We start from the raw sequence: 20,621 nt of genomic DNA, 5'->3' as shown, positions 1-20,621 counted from the left end.
CATAATTTTTTAGAGTAAATTTCACCTACGGTATTTAAATTTGTCTTGAGTTCTCATCCGATCCTAGTACTCTCAAAATGCACAAAACGATTCTTAAACTTATCCCAAGCTATTATTCTGATCCCAGTACTTTCAAAATGCACATAACAGTCCCTAAATTTGTCACAAGCTCTTATCCACGTTCATAAACTTTGCTCCGGTACTTTCAAAATGCACATAATAGTTCCTAAACTTGTCTTGAGCTCTCATCCACGCTCATAAACTTGCTCCGGGCTCTCATCTACTAAAAATTTAAGTGAGGTTTAAACTTGAGACAAGTTTAAGGACCACTGGGGAAATTTGCTCTTTTTTTTACTTTACAACAAATACCATGAGCTAAATTCCTGACTACGCCACTGCTACTCAGGTTCAAGTTTAAACTTAACACAGGTCTTTAGTGCTATTCTTTTAGTGGTATGCAACCAATGGCGGAGGGAGGGGGGCGCCCAGGGGCCAGGCCCCCTATGGTTTAGAATTTTCCACTATAAATTTTGAATTTGATCAAATCTTGAGTAAACTTAGCACTGCTGGGCCCCCTAACAATGGAAAAAGGGGATTCCTGGCTACACCCGTGTATGCAACATGGCCATTAACAGTGAGTCACCTATGGTGATTTCATCAATCTCAAAATCTGCCAGCATACTCTCTCAGAGGTGTACCGTGTTTGAAAGAAAAAAAACTTAAACCCTAAAAAGCATCTCAGCGTGCACATAATCACACCACACCACCCAACCCACACCATCTTCTGCTGTCAAAGTGTAGACCTCCAAATAAATTACCCACATCCCGAGGTTAATGAGGGCACACCACATGCATGTTACAACTAGATTCCATTGGCACCGCTTTTTTCAACAGATACAGCACAAGATTACAACTAGGCCCTGTAGGCAGGCACATGCGAGATGGATTTACCGCGAAACCATCCAAAATATGCGACCTGTATCCGTTCATCACAGAATAGTGGGGCAACCGCAAGAGACGCGTTTTTCGTTTTTCGGGAGAACAGACGCATAGTATTGGTGACTGGTGAGGCCTAGTTAAAAGGTTGCAAAGATTTGACAAATCCACATTATCACATTCCAATGTCATCATGAAACTTGCGAGTTAAAAGAAAAAAACATAGCTAGCAAGCTCATCTGAACATTTTGTCTAGACATTATAACTTTGTCTGTCATATCAGAACATTTTCCAACCAAATTGGTACCAGCATTCCATATGTAATTATTTTGTTTAGACGCCATTTGTAATTAGTTAAAATAGCCGCGAATGCACTCTTTATTTTATTAAATAGATGTCTATTTTACTACCCTCAATAACCCATTGAACAAAATGTCAACTCGATTTACTCCCAACGCAATTTCAGTTGGTTCACTCCAGTCCTACAATGGGAATCATCTTTGTTTTCCCCCTCTCTACGTACTACGTGAGTTCTAAGTACAAATTTTCCCATGGTACATAGCACACTATCAGGTTCTAAGATACACCGTTGTTGATGCAGATACCACGGGACCACTATACAAAGGATCCTACTAATATCCATCTTCAGAAAAGTTGCCAACTGGCAACCAAATCGATCATTCAAGTTACAGGCAGTAAAACTTCATAAACATCAGCGCAGCACCATGTGCCTATAGACACCAAAAGTTGTAAGATTCTAATAACATTGTGTGCATGACTTAAAATACGGATCAGAGTAGAAAAGGTTGACCCATTGCAAGTTTTCAGCATTCATCCAAGCGTACCATGCCCTCCGGAGATTTCAAGGAATCTGACTTCCTTAGCCTATGACCCATCCATTTCCACAACCACAGGAGCAAACTGCACTCAGATTGAAATAACAATTTCACTAAAGTGTCATAAGAGAGAGGTGATATCGCCTGTGATCATGATCCAAATTACCTCGTCATCTTCATCAATGAGGTTAACTGCATTGTCCTCAAGATCCCATCCAAATGTAGTCTCCAGAAGCGCTTTTAATTTTCTAGCCTGCACATGGAATGGAAATGTTGAGAGATATCCTACAGTTACACTAATATGTCTGAAACCAATTTTCTCATCATTTTGCACATTAAGGATCACAGTAACCATTTAGCTAGTTCTGCCCATGCTAATTAAATCACCGAATACGAAGCTATCAGTTTACATGCAAAATTCAAGTGCAAAATACAGACTTGCTAGCAAAATTTGTGTAAGCAAAGAGAACGTTCAGAAATGCCAACCCATGATAGAAGGTCTCCATCGACGACGGGGGCTTCAAATACTACTGTAAAGAAATCCTGCAAACAGTAACTAAGAGAAATCAGAAAGTGCATGTAAACCAATTTGTGAAGTCACCAGCACATTTTCAGGCAAACTATTTCATACTCAAAACATGTTTTCTTCTCGAACTATGCAGGAGAGCTATTAAGGTAGAAAAAAAAAGCACACGAGTCTGGTTAGACCCTACTCAAGTACAAGAGAACCCCACACACCCACACACTAAAAACTAAACAGATGCGCCACCATCTACAAAAACAACGACCAGAAACCTTCGGGGTCTAAACACCCAAGGTTGGCGACCTAACCAAGAGCTCCTGGAGCTTTCTTGCTCCGGCACTGCACCAAAGGGCGCCTTCATTGCAGACAGCCCGCAGAACCTCCTGAATGCAAGGCCTAGCATTATCAAACACACAAGAGTTTTGGTGTTTCCAAACCTCCCAAGCGACAAGAATAATCAAGGAATTGAGGCCCTTCCGAAATTCCTTGGGAGCTGCTGAGATTGCTCTCCACCACCAATTGGAGAAGCGAGATGTTGAGGGATCAGGTGCCACCATAGAAATGTCCAGCTGCTGGAGATCAATGTCCAGACCTGGCGGGTGAACACGCAACCTACCAGCACATGGTGAATAGTCCCCTCCGCTTGATCACATAGAGGACAAGCCTCGGGATGCGCCAGACCCCTTTTTGCGAGGCGATCCGCCGTCCAGCACCGATTGTGGAAAACCAGCCAGATAAAGAACTTGCAACGAGGAGGCGCCCAGCTTTTCCAAATCCTTCTCCAGGGACCAAATTTAATGGTTCCCACAAAGAAGGCAGCATAGGCAGATTTACTGGTGTATAACCCAGATTGGGTTAATTTCCAAGTGAATTGATCTGGTACCTCATGTTGTAGGACTATTCCATCCACTAAATCCCATAACTGAAGATACTCAATAAGGACTTGAACTGTGAGAGCACCTTTGATGTCATCCACCCATCTGCGGTTCTGAAGAGCTTGAGCCACACTTCGTTGCTTGGCTGTTCGCTTGGGCACGCAATTGAATAAGCTGGGGGCCAATTCAGCCAATGTGTGACCATCCAGCCATCTGTCTGTCCAGAACAAAATTTGCTCACCATTACCTACAATTGCATCGACCGCAATGTTGAAAAGGGCTTGGGCCTTGCGGGGGACATTTACTGGAAGTCCGGCCCATGGCCTATATGGATCAGTCTTGTTTGCCCACAGCCAACGAATCCTCAAAGCACACCCCAGAAGCTCTAGGTTGTGAATTCCAAGGCCGCCATATTCGAGGGGCCGCTGCACTCTCTCCCAAGCTACCAAGCAGTTGCCACCATTAGCCTGCTCCCTTCCCTTCCACAGGAATCCCCTTCTCTTATCAATAGCTTTGAGAACCCATTTCGGTGAATCCATGGCAATTAGATGATAAATGGGAGCAGCTGTCAAAACTGCTCGAACCATTTTCAATCTTCCAGCTCTGTTCATTAGAGAAGCCTACCATCCAGGGAGATAATCTGCCACCTTGTCAATAAGAGGCAATAAAACCTCCTTGGTCGGTTTACTAATAGTGAGAGGCAGCCCACGATAATTGCATGGAAACTCTTTGATGGCACAAGAGAGAATGTCAGCTGTGAGGGCCACTTCCTCATCAGAACAATGGATGGGGGAGACTGAGCTTTTGGACAGGTTGGTTTGAAGCCCAGAGGCATGCCCAAAGAGATCAAGCAGTTGCCTGAATATATGCAAATAATCCCTAGTAGGCCTCAAAAAACCACTGCATCATCCGCATAAAAAGAAACCCGGTGCCAGGCCTGCTGAATGGCCAAAGGTTTCAGCATGTGTTCCCTTGTAGCGTACTCTATCATGGAATTCAGGACATTCATAACAATGATGAAGAGCATAGGGGAGAGGGGGTCTCCCTGCCTAAGACCACGTCGATGATGGATAATCTCCCCTGGCTCACCGTTCACTAGGACTTGAGTTGAGGATGTAGACAGAAGCAGACATAAAAGATCACGCCAGCGCTGTCCAAACCCCACGACTTAAAATTTCCAGCAAAAACGACCAAGAAACTGAGTCGAAGGCCTTAGAAATATTTAGTTTGAGAAGGATGTGGGCCTCTTTCTTGTTCTTATGCAGCAATCTTACCATCTGTTGGACAAACATGAAGTTATCATGGATACGACGTCCTCTCACAAAGGCACTCTGATTTGTGGAGACCAGAGAGGGGAGTAAAGGGGCCAGCCGGTTAGCCATGATCTTGGCCACAAGCTTAGCAAAGCTATGGATCAGGCTTATTGGCCGGAAGTCCTTAACTTGGGTAGCATCCTGCTTCTTAGGCAAAAGAGTGGTGAAGGCCGTATTAAAAAGTCTGAATCTGAACACATGACCTCGATAGATTGCATCTGAGCCATTAGAAGGTCACCCTAGATGATATTCCAACAAGATTTATAGAACCTGCCTGTGAAACCATCCGGTCCAGGGGCCTTATCCATGGGCATGTCCTTTATGGTTGCCCACACCTCGTCTTCTTGGAAGGGAGCATCGAGAGTTGAGAGTTCATGTTGCTGTATGACAATCTCAGCAAGGTCAATTGTGTAACTCCGATCCTCAGCTCTACCAAGGAGATTATCATAGAAATTAGACACCACTGCCTGTTTTTCCTCCTGGGAAACTGCTAGTTGATCACCATCCTGCAATTTGGGAATAAAATTCTTCTTCTTCCTGAACCTGGCTTGCTGATGAAAGAAAGCTGTATTAGCGCCTCCCTCTTGGAGGTATAAAATTCTAGAACACAGCCGGGCGATTGTACGCTCCAAAGAGGCCAAACCAAGACAATGGAGCTTGAGCTTCCTGCGCAGCCACTCTTCGTTTTCAGACAGCATCCTAGAGTCTCTCTCAATTTCAAGTCGATGGAGGATCTCTTTGGCCATCCCAAGTTGGGCTTTGATGTTCCCGACCTTCCTCTGTCCCCATTTTTTAGACCTTTACTAAGCCTTTGTAATTTCAGAAATAGGCGCTCAACTGCACAATTGGACCGCACAGGTGCTTCCGAGTTCTGTTTAACAGCATCCAGAAAGCCTGGTACCTTTGTCCAGAAGTTTTCGAAGTGAAATCGACGGTTGCCACCAGTACACACTTTGAGACCAAGGATGAGGGGACAGTGATCAGATACGCCTGCCGTCGTACTTTGAAGTACTGAATCTGGAAAGATGCATTCCCATTCAACACAGCAGAACGCCCTGTCCAGTCTGACCAAAGTGGGGGAACGCCTCTCATTTGACCATGTATATTTTCGACCAAACAAGGGAATCTCTTTTACTTCCATATCATCTAAGAAGCATCTGAATCTGCCCATCATTGCTCTATACAAGTTCGTGTTGTTCTTATCAGCAGCTTGATAAATGAGGGTGAAATCCCCTGCTACCAGCCAAGGTCCATTACATTGAGCATGAATGTTCCTGAGTTCTTGCAGGAAAAGGACCTTCTCATCGTCTCCTTGAGGTCCATAAACCCCAGTGAACCACCAATTACGACCATCCTGCTCGGCAAACAGAACTGAAACTGAGTAGGAATCTACCCTTGTGGCAATGGCCTGGCAGGAGCATCCTTTCCAGGCAATCAGAACCCCACCTCTGGTTCCATCAGCCGGAAGGGCTATGAACTTGTCAAAGGCAGTGCCAAACACAGAGAGGAACAGGCGCTGTGACATGTCGGCAACCTTGGTTTCTTGGAGACAAACGATATCAGCATTACTAGAGAGAATGGTCTCCCGGACAGAATTCCAACGATCCTTCTGATTAAGACCGCGTGCATTCCAAATTAGAATAGAGAATGGATTCATTGTGAAGACAAAAAAGCCGACCAGAAAAGAACCAGATTACAGCATCGCAAGGACCTCCGTGGAGCGCACTTCATCTCCTTCCCCAACCGTCCAGCCAAAAATAGCAGCCATGGCAGAGACGTGGGAGTCTGAGAGCAAAGGCTTGTAAAGCTTACTGTAACTGTCTTGCGCTGCTAGGTCAAGCACCTCACGCTCCCCAAATCCAAGGTGCCTCATTACTCTCTTCTGGGCATCTGTCACAGCTGGCCCTGGCAAGCAAGGCTTGGTTGCCACCACATGACGACTTCGACATGGCAGGGACCCAGGCAGGGGTGCTTTCTTCCAGTGCTTCTGAATCACTGGTTGGGGAAGAAGCTTGTCCACAGATTTGCAGACCCTTGATAGCCTCTGAATCGGAGTAGCCAAGGATGACTCCACCTGGGAATCGGGTGCTGCCGGTGGAGAGGAGGCCCTGGCACGGCGCCTCTGCCGGGAGTACACGCGGAGAGGGGAAGAGACATCCTCCATCGGGCGTGGCTCGACCTGCGCAGCAGCTCCAGGATGGACGACCCCGATGGTCGCCACCGCGAGGCCTCCATAGCACCCAGGCCGGCAGCAGCGTCTGGAACAGGGGTGTCACTGTCCGGAACAGAAGGACCATCCTCCAAGCGTGGCTCGGCCAGTGCAGCTGCATCTCCTGGATGGCCAATCCCTGAGAGTGGCTCGACCGGTGCGGTAGCAGCCCCTGGGTGGCTGGCCTCGGTGTCCGCCGCCGCCAAGGATTCATCGGCGGCCACGCTGACAGTGTCGCCCAGAACAGGGGCATTCCCCTTATCCATCTGAGCAGGAGGGGCTTCTGGGCTCACAAAACTCTCCAGAACTGGATCGCAGGACCTAAGCCGTCGCCACCAGCAGCTGGAGGCTCGATGATGTCGAGATCCATCTCAGTAGGGATCCGAGGGGGGGGACGAGCACCACGCCACCACCCGGAAGACGTCGCGCCGGCCCGCAGTGTCCGGGTGAACACCGCTGATCCAGCAGAACTCGTTGAGCAGCAGTTTCGACGTAGACAACTCCCACGCATGCGCCGGTATGCCCGGAGTTCTATGTCCACCGCTGATGATAAGCTTGCCGCCAAAGAATTCATGAAGCGAGTCCATCGCATGACGTGTAGATGGAGGCGGGGGCTCACAATCGGCCGTCCTCCATTGTAAATTCTTCTTGTTGTCTCATCGTCCGGTAGAGCCAGAAGGAAACTCGCAGGCCCAAGTCGGAGAAGAGAAAGCGCTTCCCCGTCGACCTCGTACCGACAAGCAATCAGCTCCTTGACGGAGAACTCCATGTCATCTTGGCCAGACCCGATCACAGAGATTACCAAGGCCTTACCCAGGGCATCCTCATGCTGAGCAATGCTAGGCGAGCGATCGATGATCCGTCTCGGCTAGAGACTCATCCCCGCTCGTCTGCAGAGAGAGATCAGCTGGGTTTGCAGCACCATCCTCACCAGGCTGAGAACAGGAGTCCCTGCCCTGATCGCCACTCGCCGAGCGCCGCCTACGCCTACCTTGATCCGCAGTGCTAGCGTCAGTCTGTCCGGAGTGGGCCTGAACATGATCCAGCGGTGGTGGTGGGGGAGCAGAGATAGGGCGCCACACCATCAAGCGCCGTGGGGAAGGTCCCGGCGGTGGATAAGCCCGCCGGCCCAGCGGTGGAGACGCACGCCGACGGATGGGGCAATCAACAAAGCGATGCCCGAGCCCAGCAGTGGAAGCAGTGCGGGACTCAAAACATGTTTGAACGTGTTTCTTTAAAACTTTGGTTCATTCTGCAGTCTGAGGTCAGAAATCTGAAATATGGACATGCATCAAACAGGAAATCAAGTTAACTTGAATATCTTCTTCTCGTTTAGGTATAAAAAGGCATTTTAAAACATTCAAGGGTGGAGGAAAACAGTAGCCATTGAAGAGACAAATTACCCATTTACACGGCCCATGATAGTATGGATTTGATGAAAAACAGTACCATCATTGTGAACCTTGGTTGATGTCAAATACAGGCACAGCCTGAAGGGATCAGGGTATATGAAGGAAGATCAACTAAGGGCAGATGTAAGATAACTTCAGATGAGAAGACGGCATAAGCTTAGTTGATAATGGATAGAAAGCTAGCATATCTATACGGACAAATCTACCTAAAAACTCCTATCTAGTCTCTTAACACACGGAATAGAGAAACAACCCAACCAACAAGGAACTAAATATTCTTTTCTGGTCAAGAATTCAAGATATGATCAATTCTGCCTAGAGTGCGCCACATTTCCATTTTTAACATATACTTCTGGTTAGTCATAATAAGGATATGACAAAAATAATAGTATCTTAACCCATGTGCACATCTTGTTGTCAACACTGTACAAACAAAAAATTACCTTGGAAAGACGGTACAGGAATATGTCTCTTGAAAACCATGCTTCATCCAAAAACGGGGAGTTGCCCACATCCTCACTTCTGGAACTGGAATCTTGGGTACGTTGAAACCCATGCTTGAGTTGATAGTAAAATGTCCTTAGAAACTAAATGGAACACAAGCAGATAGCAGATAGAAATCTGTTAGGTCCACATAGTTTGATATATTATCCCAGATAATTTAGTAAACACATGCTTGAGCTCAGAAATGAAAAATGGAGTGGCTAGTTAATACCTTTACAAACATGTTAGTCCTTGTATGAAGAGGCTGCAGGGATAACAAAAGAAAGGGTCAAACAAGCACGCGAATTGTCCATATCATAATTAGAGAAAGAAAGAAATCAAGAGGGAAACCACACCAATAAAGTGGTTAGATCTCAAAAAGCAAGATCCTGGCTAGTAGAATTTGGTCTTCTATCAATTTTGAATTTCATTCTGAGTTTTTCTAACCTTGATTTTTGGGATCCAATTTATAATACTAGGCATGACTTTTTTTAATGTGTGGGTGGGGTTACAGTTCTGAACCACGATGGCGACTGTATGAACTGTTAAAACCTAACATACACCAGTCATCATGTAATTTGAGCAGAAATTTCATAAAGAAGTACAGTGACTTAGCTTTATCAAGATGTGCACTGAGTTAGAAGTTCAGACATAGAACTTGTTCCAGAGGGGGCCTAATTGTTGCTAATGAGGTATTGAAACTTAAAAACAGCTATGGACTGCAATTGAACATTTCACGCGGAAGCATGGTCTCTCAACTTCATCAATACAAATCACTGATGTACAAAATATGAAACCAATACATTTTCCAAGGTGATAAAGGAATCATAATCTATGTATTCACCACAAGAATAAATATGTTCCAGTAACATTGTAGAGTAAAAGGAAGCCCAATATAAAATTATATCCTTCAATATATCAGAAGAAACGATAACAATGCTGGTTAAGATTAAGAATAGCATAGTACTTACAGCTTCACTACAGCTCAAGAGAAGACTGACTAATGCTTTCCACTGCATAAAAGCCTCCAGTGACTGTCCCATCTACACAACTCAAATACATCAGAGAATGGTCTAGTGGAACTGTAACTCATTAACGAAAAATTTAGTGTTGTCTGTAGTACCATAAAAGCTATGAAAGCAAACTGCAGCTCTCCCAAGAGTAAATCTTCTTGGCCTTGATAATTTTTGGCCAAAACACTTTCCAGCAAGCTTGTCTGAGAAGTAGAACAGCCTCATCAACAATCAATTATAAGATGTCAACTCAATGACGATTGCTGTTGTACATGTGATATCTATGGGATGGATTACTTTGAGCAAACAACCCAATGATAGAAATTTACAACCTACTTACAGATTGTATTGCAATTTCAAACAAATTATAGATGGTAGTATGATTCACATATGGAAGTTTAAAGCAGCAGCAAATTAATGGAGTCATGCCTACTGATAACCATGTTGACAATCAATCTACAATTGCACTCTCTTTTACCGTTCAATTCCAGAATGATATATGCATGAGTCGACTATAAATGATAAGAACATTACTTTGTCCAAGTTCAGTGCTGTCAAGTCACCCCCAGAAACGTTCTTATGCTTAACTGAAGCAGGGATACTTGTGTAATAGCATCCTCTCCGCTCAGACTGCACAGGAACATTCTTTGTAAACTTGCTTTCTCTTAGTTGTTCCATCAGGCGTCTCTCCATGTCACTTTGGGGAGCTTTATCCATCCATGATGACTCCCATGCAATTGTAATTTCCCCTCCAATTGGTTCTGGATGAATGAATCAACACGATTATTTTCTACTTCATTAATTGATTTCATCAAAACATATCATCATGCGACTATTTCCGCAAGGGAAAATTGGTTTCATAGCATCAAAAGATCACCACATCTGGAAAATACCATTGAAAGTTTGCCGTCCTATAAAATACCATCGAAAGATTCAACCGTCAACTGAAAATAACATTTCGTGACGTTCGACTGGAAATGCCGTTAACGTCGTCCGTCTTAGACGTATCCTCCCTTCCATTTTTCTTCCGATCTTCCCAATGCTGAACGCCTTCCTCGTCCCTCCGTTGCGCCGGCAAGCCGCTGCTTCTTCCTTCAGCCCCAGGCCGCCACCTGCCCCTGCTCCAGGCCGTGCTGCGTCGCTACTGCGGCCGGGCCAACGCCCTCACTGCATCCAGTCGTGGTGCGAGGCGCTTCCCCTATGCCCTCGCTCGGGCGTTGCGACGTACCTGAGGGCGTCGATTTGATGGACTTGAAGATTGCAGTGGTGGATTTAGTGCTTGCCCGCGCGAGAAATTTGGAAGCAAGCAGGTGCTTCTGATGCTATATAGAGAAGGGAGGGGAAAATCAAGTAGAACGAGGATATAGGCATGCTCCATGTTGCTTGCTTGCTCTGTTCGAAGATGCAAGAGCTGAGCAGGTGCTGCCGTGCTGCTTGCTTGCTTGCTGATTTGAGCAGCGCCCTCGGCCTCGCATCCTTGGCGGCGTGGAGCTCGGACTGTAGCTGGAGGTGGCCAGGGGCCTAGGAGGTGGCTGCAAGCTTCTGCGTGCCCATGGCGCACGATCAAGAAGAGGGGCAAGGAGCAGCCGGTGCTCACCTTGGGAAGGAGGAGCCGAGGAGGGATGAGCTAGATAGGATTGACGGCGTTTCCTCTGTATTTAGGCATTGTATAGCCGTATATAGCTGATTTATAGCTTTCCTTGTATAATGATTGTATTCCTTGTACAACAAGCCATATTGGCTATATAATAGAGGTTAATCCCCCCTCATTGGGGTGCGGGTGTTTTCCCATATTCTATCCTCTACATGGTAGCACGAGACCGGATTCAATTTGATCCGGGACTTTCCTTCCGCTCCACTCCTCCCCCTGGCACGCCTAAACCCTAGGCGCCCACCTCCTGTGCGGCTGCACTCCCTCCCCCTCCTGCGCCGACGCAACCCCCCCCCCCCTCCTCCCATGGCCACCGACTCCACCGCCAACTCCTCCCTATCCGGCGGCGGCCTCCTGACCTTCGGCGACGCCACCGCCCCTCCTCGCGGTTCTAGCGCCCCCCCCCCCTGTGCCGCCTCCTGGTGGCGGCCTACCTCTCCATCAGGCGCCGCCGGCGGTCATCCACCCCTACGCCACAATCTCCGTCTAGGCCCACATCCCCATGACGTTGACGATGAAGAACTCCAACTACTCCAAGTGGGCTTCCTTCTTCAAGTCCATGTGTGGCAAGTTCGGCCTCAAGTCGCACATCGACGACACCGTGGCGCCCCGTCCTGACGACCCTAATTGGGATCAAGCGGACTGCTGTGTCCGCTCTTCGGCTCCGTCGATGACTTCGTCCTCGACCTCGCCGTGGACGACGACGAGCAGCCTGCCCAGGCCCTCTGGCTCGCTATTGAAGGCCTCTTCCGCACCAACAAGCAATCCCGGGCGATCTTCCTCAGCCACAACTTCCACTCCATGACCCAGGGCGACTCCTCCATCTCGGAATACTGCCAGCGCATAAAGAACCTCGCTGACGCCCTCCGTGACATCAGTCACCCTGTTCAGGACTCACAACTTGTCTTGAATCTCCTCCGCGGCCTCAACCCACGCTACTCCAACACCGCCGATAACATCACCAACTCCACCGCCAGCTTCCCGTCCTTCGCTCAGGCGCGTGACATGCTCGCCTTGAAGGAGTTTCGCCTCGCCAACGAGGAGAAGATCTCCAACTCCACCGCCCTCCTCACCGGGACCTCATCGTCTTCATCCTCCGGCTGTACAGGCGGGTGTCGCCCGCCGTCTGGCCCTGTCCAGACCGGCGGTGGCGGTGGCAGCTTCCAGGCGCCCCCTAGCGGTGGTGGCCTTCACGACGGTAGACCCCCACGGCCCACCGGCCCGTGGTTCTGCTTCAGCCTTGGGGCTGGCTCCTACGGTGCTCCGGGCCACCAGCAGGCCGGTAGCCAGTACCCAACGAGCGGTGGGGGATGGTGCGCCTCCGCCCCTGGCCTCCTCAACCCTCCTCCGCAGGCCCACGCCGCCTTTCTTTTTACGTCCCTGTCCAAGCGTCCCCCCAGGCGCCAACCTAGGACCAGACAGGGCTGGTTGCTACCTTGAACTATATGGCGCTGCAGAACGGCAGCTGGGTGGTCGACTCCAGTGCCTCCGGCCACATGTCGTCTTCGGATGGTATTCTTCTTTCCCGCCTCCCTCCCTCTCATTCGTCCATTACAGTCGGCAATGGTCAAACCCTTCCTGTCACGTGCCATGGCAACTCCACCCTCACCACCCCCACCTCACACTTTCGCCTAAACAATATCCTTATTGTTCCTTCTTTAATCCATAACCTGATTTCTGTTCGTCAATTTACTAAGGATAATAACTGCACCATAGACTTTGACGCATTTGGTTTTTCTAGTCAAGGATTTTCCAACCAGACGCGTGCTCCTTCGCTGCAATAGTGTCGGCGATCTTTACACCATGCCTCCAGCAACCAGCTTTGCAGCGCCCCATGTCGGCCTCACCATCTCCTCTAGTTTGTGGCATCTTCGTCTTGGTCATCCTGGTCCTGCCGCTATCGATACACTTAGACAGAATTCCTCGATTGCTTGTGATAAAGGCAGCCATACTCTATGTCATTCATGTCAGTTAGGCAAACAGGTGTGGTTACCTTTTTCCCATTCTAGCTCTCGCAGTTCTACTCCTTTTGAGTTAGTTCATTGTGATGTTTGGACTTCTCCTGTAGCTAGCATTTCTGGTTATCGCTACTACCTAATCATTTTGGACGATTTCTCGCATTTTTTCTGGACTTTTCCTCTAGTTCACAAGTCTGAAGTCGCCTCGCACATCACTGCTTTCTACGCCTATACTCACACGCAGTTCAGTCTTCCTGTTCGAAGCATCCAAGCTGACAACGGGACCAAGTTTGTCAATAAGACCCTCACATTTTTTGACTTCTCAGGGTATCCACTTGCGCCTCTCGTGTCCATATGCGCCTCCCCAGAATGGGAAAGAAGAGCGTGTCCTCCGCACTCTTAATAACGTGACTCGCACCTTGCTCATTCACTCCTCCATAGCCGCCACATACTGGGTCGAGGCCTTTGCCTACGCCACATACCTGCTGAATAGGCGCCCCTACTCAGCCATTCAGAATGACATTCCATTTCGCCTCCTCTATGCGCAGCCCCCCGATTACTCTCACCTTCATGTTCTCGGGTGTCTATGCTATCCCAACCTCTGTCACGGCACGCCACAAGCTAGTTCCTCGCTCCACCGCTTGCGTCTTCCTCGGCTACCCTTCCTCCCACAAGGGGTACCGCTGTCTTGACCTAACCACTCGCCGCGTCATCATCTCTAGACACGTCGTCTTTGATGAGTAGTCCTTTCCCTTCTCCCACCCCACCCCACCATCCCAGCTCGACTTTCTCCTATCGAGACCTTCTGGTTCTCCTGCTACTACCTCGGTCGCTCCGTCCTCGGACGTTGAGCAGCCGCGGCCCTCACCCCTTGTTTTGCAAGAGCTTCCTGACGATGACCCTGCCATCTTGGTCCGTGGCCCGGTTGTGCGCTTGCCGCCCCAGGCTGCTTCGCCTCAGCTCAGACCGGGCGGGTCTGTGACCGAGCCGCGATGCTCACCAGCCGGCGGGCCATCTCCACCCGTTGGGCCGCACCAGTGGCTCCTGCCTCCTCTACGGCGCAACTTCCACCTCATCTATAGCCGTCAGCCGCTCCCGACGGCCCCTGCTCCTACGCAAGCTCCTGCATCGCCGGCGCCTCCTGCCACGCCGGCTGTAGCACCACCGGCACCCCCTATGCTGCCAGCTCACTGCCCTTTCACTCGCTCGGCCACCGGGACCATCCAGCGGGTGCAGTACAGGAACCTCTCGACCACAGCTTCTTCGACCTCACCCTCGCTCATTCCGGCACATCGGTTTGGCTGATCCAAACTGGTGTGCGGCCATAGCCGACGAGTTCCAGGCGCTCCTCGACAACAACACCTGGCGTCTCGTTCCGCGGCCCCCCGGCGCCAATGTTGTGACGAGCAAGTGGATCTTCAAACATAAGTTCCATGCAAATGGTTCCCTTGCTCAACACAAGGCACGCTGGGTGGTTTGCGACTTCTCCCAGCGACACGGCATCGACTACAATGAGATGTTCAGCCCGGTTGTCAAACCAGCGACGATGTGGACCATCCTTAGCATCGCCACTTCCCATGCCTGGCCGATTCACCAGCTGGACGTGAAGAACGCCTTTCTTCACGGCCATCTCGAGGAGACAATCTACTGCCAGCAGCCTCTCGGCTTCGTCCGTTGCAGAAATCCTTATACGGCTTCAAGCAGGCGCCTCGGGCCTGGTACCAGCGGTTCGCCTCCTTCCGCGACAGATTGGTTTCGTTGCCTCGACCTCGGACACCTCTTTGTTTACAAGGAGGGTACGAGCCTCGCCTACTTGCTGCTCTACGTCGACGACATCGTCCTCACCGCCTCGTCTTCGATGCTCCTCTAGCACATCATGGCTCGCCTTCACTCCGAGTTCCCCATGACGGATCTTGGTGATCTTTGTCACTTCCTCGGCATCTCCGTCACGCGCTCCCCAAATGGCATGTTCCTATCCCAGCGACAGTACACCCTAAACCTTCTCCAACGCGCCGGCATAGCTGAGTGTCACTCCACGCGACTCCTGTTGACACTCATGCCAAGCTCTCAGCGACAGATGGCGACAAGCTCAAGGACGGCTCTGAGTACCGAAGTCTTGTAGGGGCCCTCCAGTACCTCACCTTGACTCGACCTCACCTGGCGTATGCAGTTCAGCAGATGTGCCTGTTCATGCACGATCCCCGCGAGCCTCATCTTGCGCTAATCAAGCACATTCTACGCTACATAAAGGGCACCCTATCCTCCGGGCTTCACATCAGCACCGGCCCTATCCAGTCCTTGACAGCCTACTCTGATGCGGACTGGGCTGGTTGCCCGGACTCTTGACGTTCCACCTCCGGCTTCTACGTCTATCTTGGGGATAACTTGGTGTCTTGATCCTCCAAGCGCTAGAGCACAATGTCTTAGTCCAATGCTGAGGCTGAATACTGGGTTGTGGCTCATGCTGTTGCAGAGTGCTGCTGGCTTTGACAGCTTCTACAGGAGCTCCACGTCCCCCTCGCTTCGATCACTGTTGTCTACTACGACAATGTGAGTGTTGTCTATATGACAGTCAATCCGGTTCATCATCGACACACGAAGCATATTGAGATCGACATTCACTTCATCCGGGAGAAGGTTGCTTTGGGACAGGTTCGAGTGCTTCATGTACCTTCATCCCATCAGTTCGCGGACATCATGACAAAAGGCCTTCCAGTTCAGCTGTTCACTGATTTTGGATCCAATCTTTGCGTCCGGGAACCTCCCGCTGCGAACCTCCCGCTGCGACTGCGGGCGGGTATTAGGCATTGTATAGCCGTATATAGCTGATTTATAGCTTTCCTTGTATAATGATTGTATAGCTTGTACAACAAGCCATATTGGCTATATAATAGAGGTCACCCGCCTCATTGGGGTGCGTGGTGTTTCCCCATATTCTATCTCTCTACACTCTGCACGTCATGGAATGCTATTTCTAGTTGACGGTTAACTTTTCAATGGTATTGTACGAAACGGCAAGCTTTCAATGGTATTTTTCGAATGTGGCGATCTTTCGATGCTATGGAACCAATTTTCCCTTTCCGCAACAATCAAAGCTGAAAAAAAAACAAGGAATGCATCTCATACCAAGACGTTCAATGGTACTCTGTGACAAGTAGTTCGAGAGTTGTTTCCAATCTCCATAAGATTCCAAATTGTATGGTCCAAGCTGATTATCAAACTCGAAGCGCCTTACTGCTTCAGAGTATCTGATTTCCTACCAGAAAATAAGCTTCAGTATAATGAGAAGGCATGTTCCATATATTATTGTTATCATTGACAACACACGTAAGAAAAACTAGCTGAGCTTAAGCATAGATTCTCTAAACTAAATGCATTGCATATTCTCTGTTACTTTTAGTCACATTTTGTATAGACCCAGTATAGGAATATACAGACTACAGAGGTCCTATTCCAGTTGAGGCCATCCATCTTGTGCCTTATCAAAAAATTGAGTTAGGCGTTGTATACTTGTATGCTTATAAATATACAAGGGAAAGAGTTCACAGAGAACAAAGCCATGGAGCAAAGAAAAATTATGAGAATTTGAAGCTGCCACAATAACATATAGCAAAATGCATTTGTTTATCTTAAATAAATATAGGCTAATATAATCTGATTCCAGTAGAATAAGGTGAGAAGTAGTATGCATAAAAAGGTGAGAAGTAAGACATGATAAGAATAATTGAAGCAGATCATGAATAGTGCTTCTTGCAAGCATCATTGATAACAGATTACTCTACCTACAGTGCCACTACATCTCACATCAATCCATTGGTACCTCTTGCAGATACAGTTTCTTTGGTCAAAATGTCCATTATCATGTAAAAGTACAATTTCACATTTTTCTATTAGCTGTTCAATGGGATAGGTCAAGAAATAACTTAAAGGTTCTAATAATGTTTGATATATCACCTCCTCTTCTGACAATTTTATTAACCGCTCCTCTTGTGCGTCCCACTTTCGAACAATCACCTGAAAAACACCACACAGAAGATGGGTATATATGTAAAAGTGTAATCAAGTGCCATCAGTATTTGTTATTTCTGGTCAACAAAACATAGATCCACTTCAACACGGAATGCATTTTGATTATCATTTCTCTTTCATTATTCTTCTACTCAGTGGCGAAGCTAGAGCAAATCGGAGGGGGCTGCATTTGCCTTGTGGGTGCATAGTGTTAAGCTAAGGAGGGTGCATATATGGTGAAAAATTAAGTATAGTAACTGTTTTTTGAACATTTGGGGGGTGCATTAGCACCAACTGATTGTAGTGTAGCTTCGCCCCTGCTTCTACTTCATATTACTACCCTACACTTCTTTACATGCTTTCCATATACACATCCTATAAACTGAAAAAAAAAATTGTAATCCCTCCAGTCCCTTTCATTGGGATAAATTGAACGAAAATGGGCAGGGCAGAGGAACCACATACATATAAATACAAGTATGAACAATGCACTATTTGGAATGGTGCTATAGCTTGGGAATCTAAGGCATCATTTTTCTGTTTAATAGTTAATATAAAAGGGAAAAAAGTGGGAACTATAGTACAAAAATGAAGGGTACAGATAAACATAAAATGCCTTACATTATGGTTCACTATCCTATTTGATACCCCCTGCCTATATATAATAAAAGAAATACGAGTTGTTTATCTAATAGATTTATTGATCAATTCAATAGTTCATCTCAAATATACAAAGACAAATTATCCAAACAGACAGGTGACAAGCTGCCAAAAAAATCAAGGAATAACATGCATTTTAATCCTATAAAGAATAATCAGTGCAATATCCCTCTGCTGTCAATAAACTTATAAACATGCTTTGGGTCAATAGGGAGAAGTACCTCAGATGGCTGCATAGTAACAAAGAAACCAACAGTAGGTGCAAACTCGCTCCCACTCCTAGAAGTGTTTAGGTTGTGGATAAATGGTCAGTACAGCATAGCATACTGTATTAGATAAAGCAATGGTATTACATATACAGACCGTCAGACTGCAGGGCAAATGAAAGTAAAACAAACAGAGCATCCACACCAATACTTTCCCATTTTACGCAGCACAAAAACAGTTTCAAGAACGTTGCATGGTGGGATCAAACAAGTGAAGGGGGAAAGCAGTACTACTCTCTAAGCCTGTTGGGAGCCATTATTGCAGGAAATGAGTTATGTTAGCATTGTAGCATTTTGTGCCATGTGCAGCATAAAAGTATTAAGATTGTGAGCAATTCAAAGTAAAAGAGAAAAAATAGGATATCTCGCTCACTTGCACATACCCCCAAAAAAGCGGACCTCAAACTCTAAGAAACATGCTTTCTGTTGCTTAATCTTTCAATATTTCTATCTGACAGTCTACATGAATGGATTAGTAGCACAAGTAATTGTAACTGATTAGGAAAGGAAATCGATTATTGCAATATAGTGTTAGTTTTCCTTTGCGTTATTTGAGCACAAACCATCCACCTCGTTTCCAAATAACAGTTAGTCCACATGTGGTGAGAATTGGGGATTGTAGTTACTAGCTAGGAGTAGCTCATATTGGTACCTGCTGGAGGAGCAGTAGTAGACGAAATGCGGCCCCGGCGGCACCATCTTCATCCCTTTGAACTTGGGCCCGACAGAGAACACCTGTAGAAGAACAGGAAGCAGGCTGAGGCGAAATCCCGTCAAATTGTTTGACGCACGCACGAACAGCGCTGGGAGGGTTGTTGCGGGGAGAATCGGACCGACCTGGGTGTCGATTCCGAAGAGGGTGCGCTGGGGAACGTCGAGCAGGAGGAGCGTGGAGCCCTTCCGCACCAGCTCCGTCGCCGCCTCCGGGTCCATCCGCGCCGTAGCGCCGCCGCCGCCGCCGCCGCTCGCCATGCCAGTAGAGCGCGCGCTCGCTGGGGTGGCGCTCGAGTGTTCTGGAACGGGAAAAGACGGCTGCACCTGAACGCGCAAGTTCCAGAAGCCCGTCGTCTTATTCTAACCGTGGGCTGGAAACATTAGAGCCTTGAAATGGGCTCGGCCCATTTATCTCTCAGTTCAGGCCCATAACATCCCTTTCTCTCTCTGTCCTTGTGACTCTCCAGACCCGTCCCCTCCTGGCTCCTGCGTTTCCATCTCCATCCATCCATCGGCGGCGGCGGCGAGCTACGGAGCCGACGACCAAGTGGGCGAGCGGCAAGCGGGAGAAGACTAGTGAGTACCTCTCCTCCCGATCCACCCCCATCCCCATCTGGTTCGCTTCAGTCATGCGGTTTTGATCTGCCTATTTAGGGTGTGCTTTGATAGCGTGATCCATCTTAAGGGTTCGCGGACGGATTTGGTTCCTTAGGTTGGGTGTGGATTTTGGTTGGCCTAGGTTCATCCGATAGATGCCCAGGGATGTTGTGGTAGCTAGTAGCGCTGGCATTTGGTTTTTTGTTTCACGCTGGCGTAAGAGTAATTGTTGGTTTAAGAAATCTGATCTTAGTTAGTTGGCGATATATGCTTTATTTTAGACTTGTGACGCATATATATTATAGAGAAAAAATTGCTGTGTAAAAGATGCCACGCCATGCCCCTAGGGTCTCAGATCACATCTTACGGTGGTGGGGAAGGGTGCCTAACTATATGAATTGTCTGTCAAATGTATGGTTAGTACTACGATTGCAACAGTTTGATCTGCACTTTGTACGGTGATGAGTCTGATAAAAATTATACCAGTATGAACCGTCTAGAACCACGGCCTACAACTGCCGCTGCAATTGATCATATAGGTGTGGTGAAATGTAGCGCCCAACTCTGAGTTGTTTTGTTGAATGTGAATGCAGACCTGATAAATTTTTTTCATTCATATATGTATGCACTTTAAGATCTCAGCTTTTACGGAGAAGAAAACTGAAGAATCTTTGTTTTCCATCTTTCAACTGTTATAGTTATCTTTAAAGGGAGACAAGATAGCTATGTGATGTCTTAAGGATTAAAATCTAGTTCTTATCAAAATTTAATGAAAACTGATCACTCTGATATGCAGCTACGACGATCTGCCAGCCCAAAACTTAGTATTATTACTGGCATGCTAGAAATTTGAGATGGCATCATTGATGTAATTATAATCCTACAATGATAATGAGCTTACACACAATGAGCAAAATTTTGTGGTGATCATGGCATTGACAATCTGTCACTGATAAATTTGCAAGCTTGTATTTCAAGTAATACCAAATGAATGAAAACTACTTTAGTATAGCTGTGGGTACAAATAGTGGTTTTACAGAACATATGAAACTTCCATAACTTGCATGCCTACCGCAACAATGTAGTGTTGCTTCTATTGTCAGTAAGGAAGCACTACCTTGCTTCACTGGATATCACGGTTTATTCTGCAGAAGTTGTCGTTTGCTG

At 47.5% G+C, this 20,621-nt stretch overlaps 1 protein-coding gene and 1 pseudogene across 4 annotated transcripts; both read right to left on the bottom strand.

The window, feature by feature from the left end:
• Nucleotides 1–1,359: 1,359 nt before the first annotated feature.
• On the bottom strand, nt 1,360–19,185 carry LOC117863670 (uncharacterized). 4 transcript variants are annotated; one of them, XM_034747478.2, is made up of 14 exons: nt 18,981–19,183; nt 18,796–18,878; nt 18,099–18,156; nt 17,164–17,223; nt 16,336–16,465; nt 10,135–10,361; nt 9,711–9,803; nt 9,559–9,630; nt 8,820–8,852; nt 8,548–8,691; nt 2,259–2,315; nt 1,939–2,025; nt 1,782–1,857; nt 1,360–1,667 (listed from the first exon to the last, which is right to left on the bottom strand). In XM_034747478.2, the coding sequence occupies exons 1-13, from the start codon at nt 19,113–19,115 to the stop codon at nt 1,822–1,824; spliced, it is 1,215 nt and encodes a 404-aa protein (XP_034603369.1). In that variant the 5' UTR covers nt 19,116–19,183; the 3' UTR covers nt 1,360–1,667; nt 1,782–1,821. The 4 variants fall into 4 exon arrangements, 3 of the variants coding, with proteins under 3 accessions (XP_034603369.1, XP_072150960.1, XP_034603370.1); XM_072294859.1 differs by having other exon boundaries at nt 1,360–1,857; XR_011898661.1 differs by lacking the exons at nt 1,360–1,667; nt 1,782–1,857 and adding an exon at nt 8,096–8,182 and having other exon boundaries at nt 1,942–2,025; nt 18,981–19,185.
• On the bottom strand, nt 4,722–8,080 carry LOC140223284 (uncharacterized; annotated as a pseudogene).
• Nucleotides 19,186–20,621: the final 1,436 nt, after the last annotated feature.

Source organism: Setaria viridis, chromosome 7, assembly GCF_005286985.2.
Source record: "Setaria viridis chromosome 7, Setaria_viridis_v4.0, whole genome shotgun sequence".
Lineage (NCBI taxonomy): Eukaryota > Viridiplantae > Streptophyta > Magnoliopsida > Poales > Poaceae > Setaria > Setaria viridis.
Note: the sequence above shows the minus strand (reverse complement) of the source record. Positions and strands in the feature narration are given on the sequence as shown.

Coding starts and splice junctions, on each gene's coding strand:
- LOC117863670 (XM_072294859.1), bottom strand. CDS start 19,115: ATGGCGAGCGGCGGCGGCGGCGGCGGCGCTACGGCGCGGATGGACCCG. Junction 18,879..18,980: donor TCTTCGGAATCGACACCCAG/GTCGGTCCGATT, acceptor GTTCTTCTACAG/GTGTTCTCTGTCGGGCCCAA. Junction 17,224..18,098: donor TTACTATGCAGCCATCTGAG/GTACTTCTCCCT, acceptor GGTGTTTTTCAG/GTGATTGTTCGAAAGTGGGA.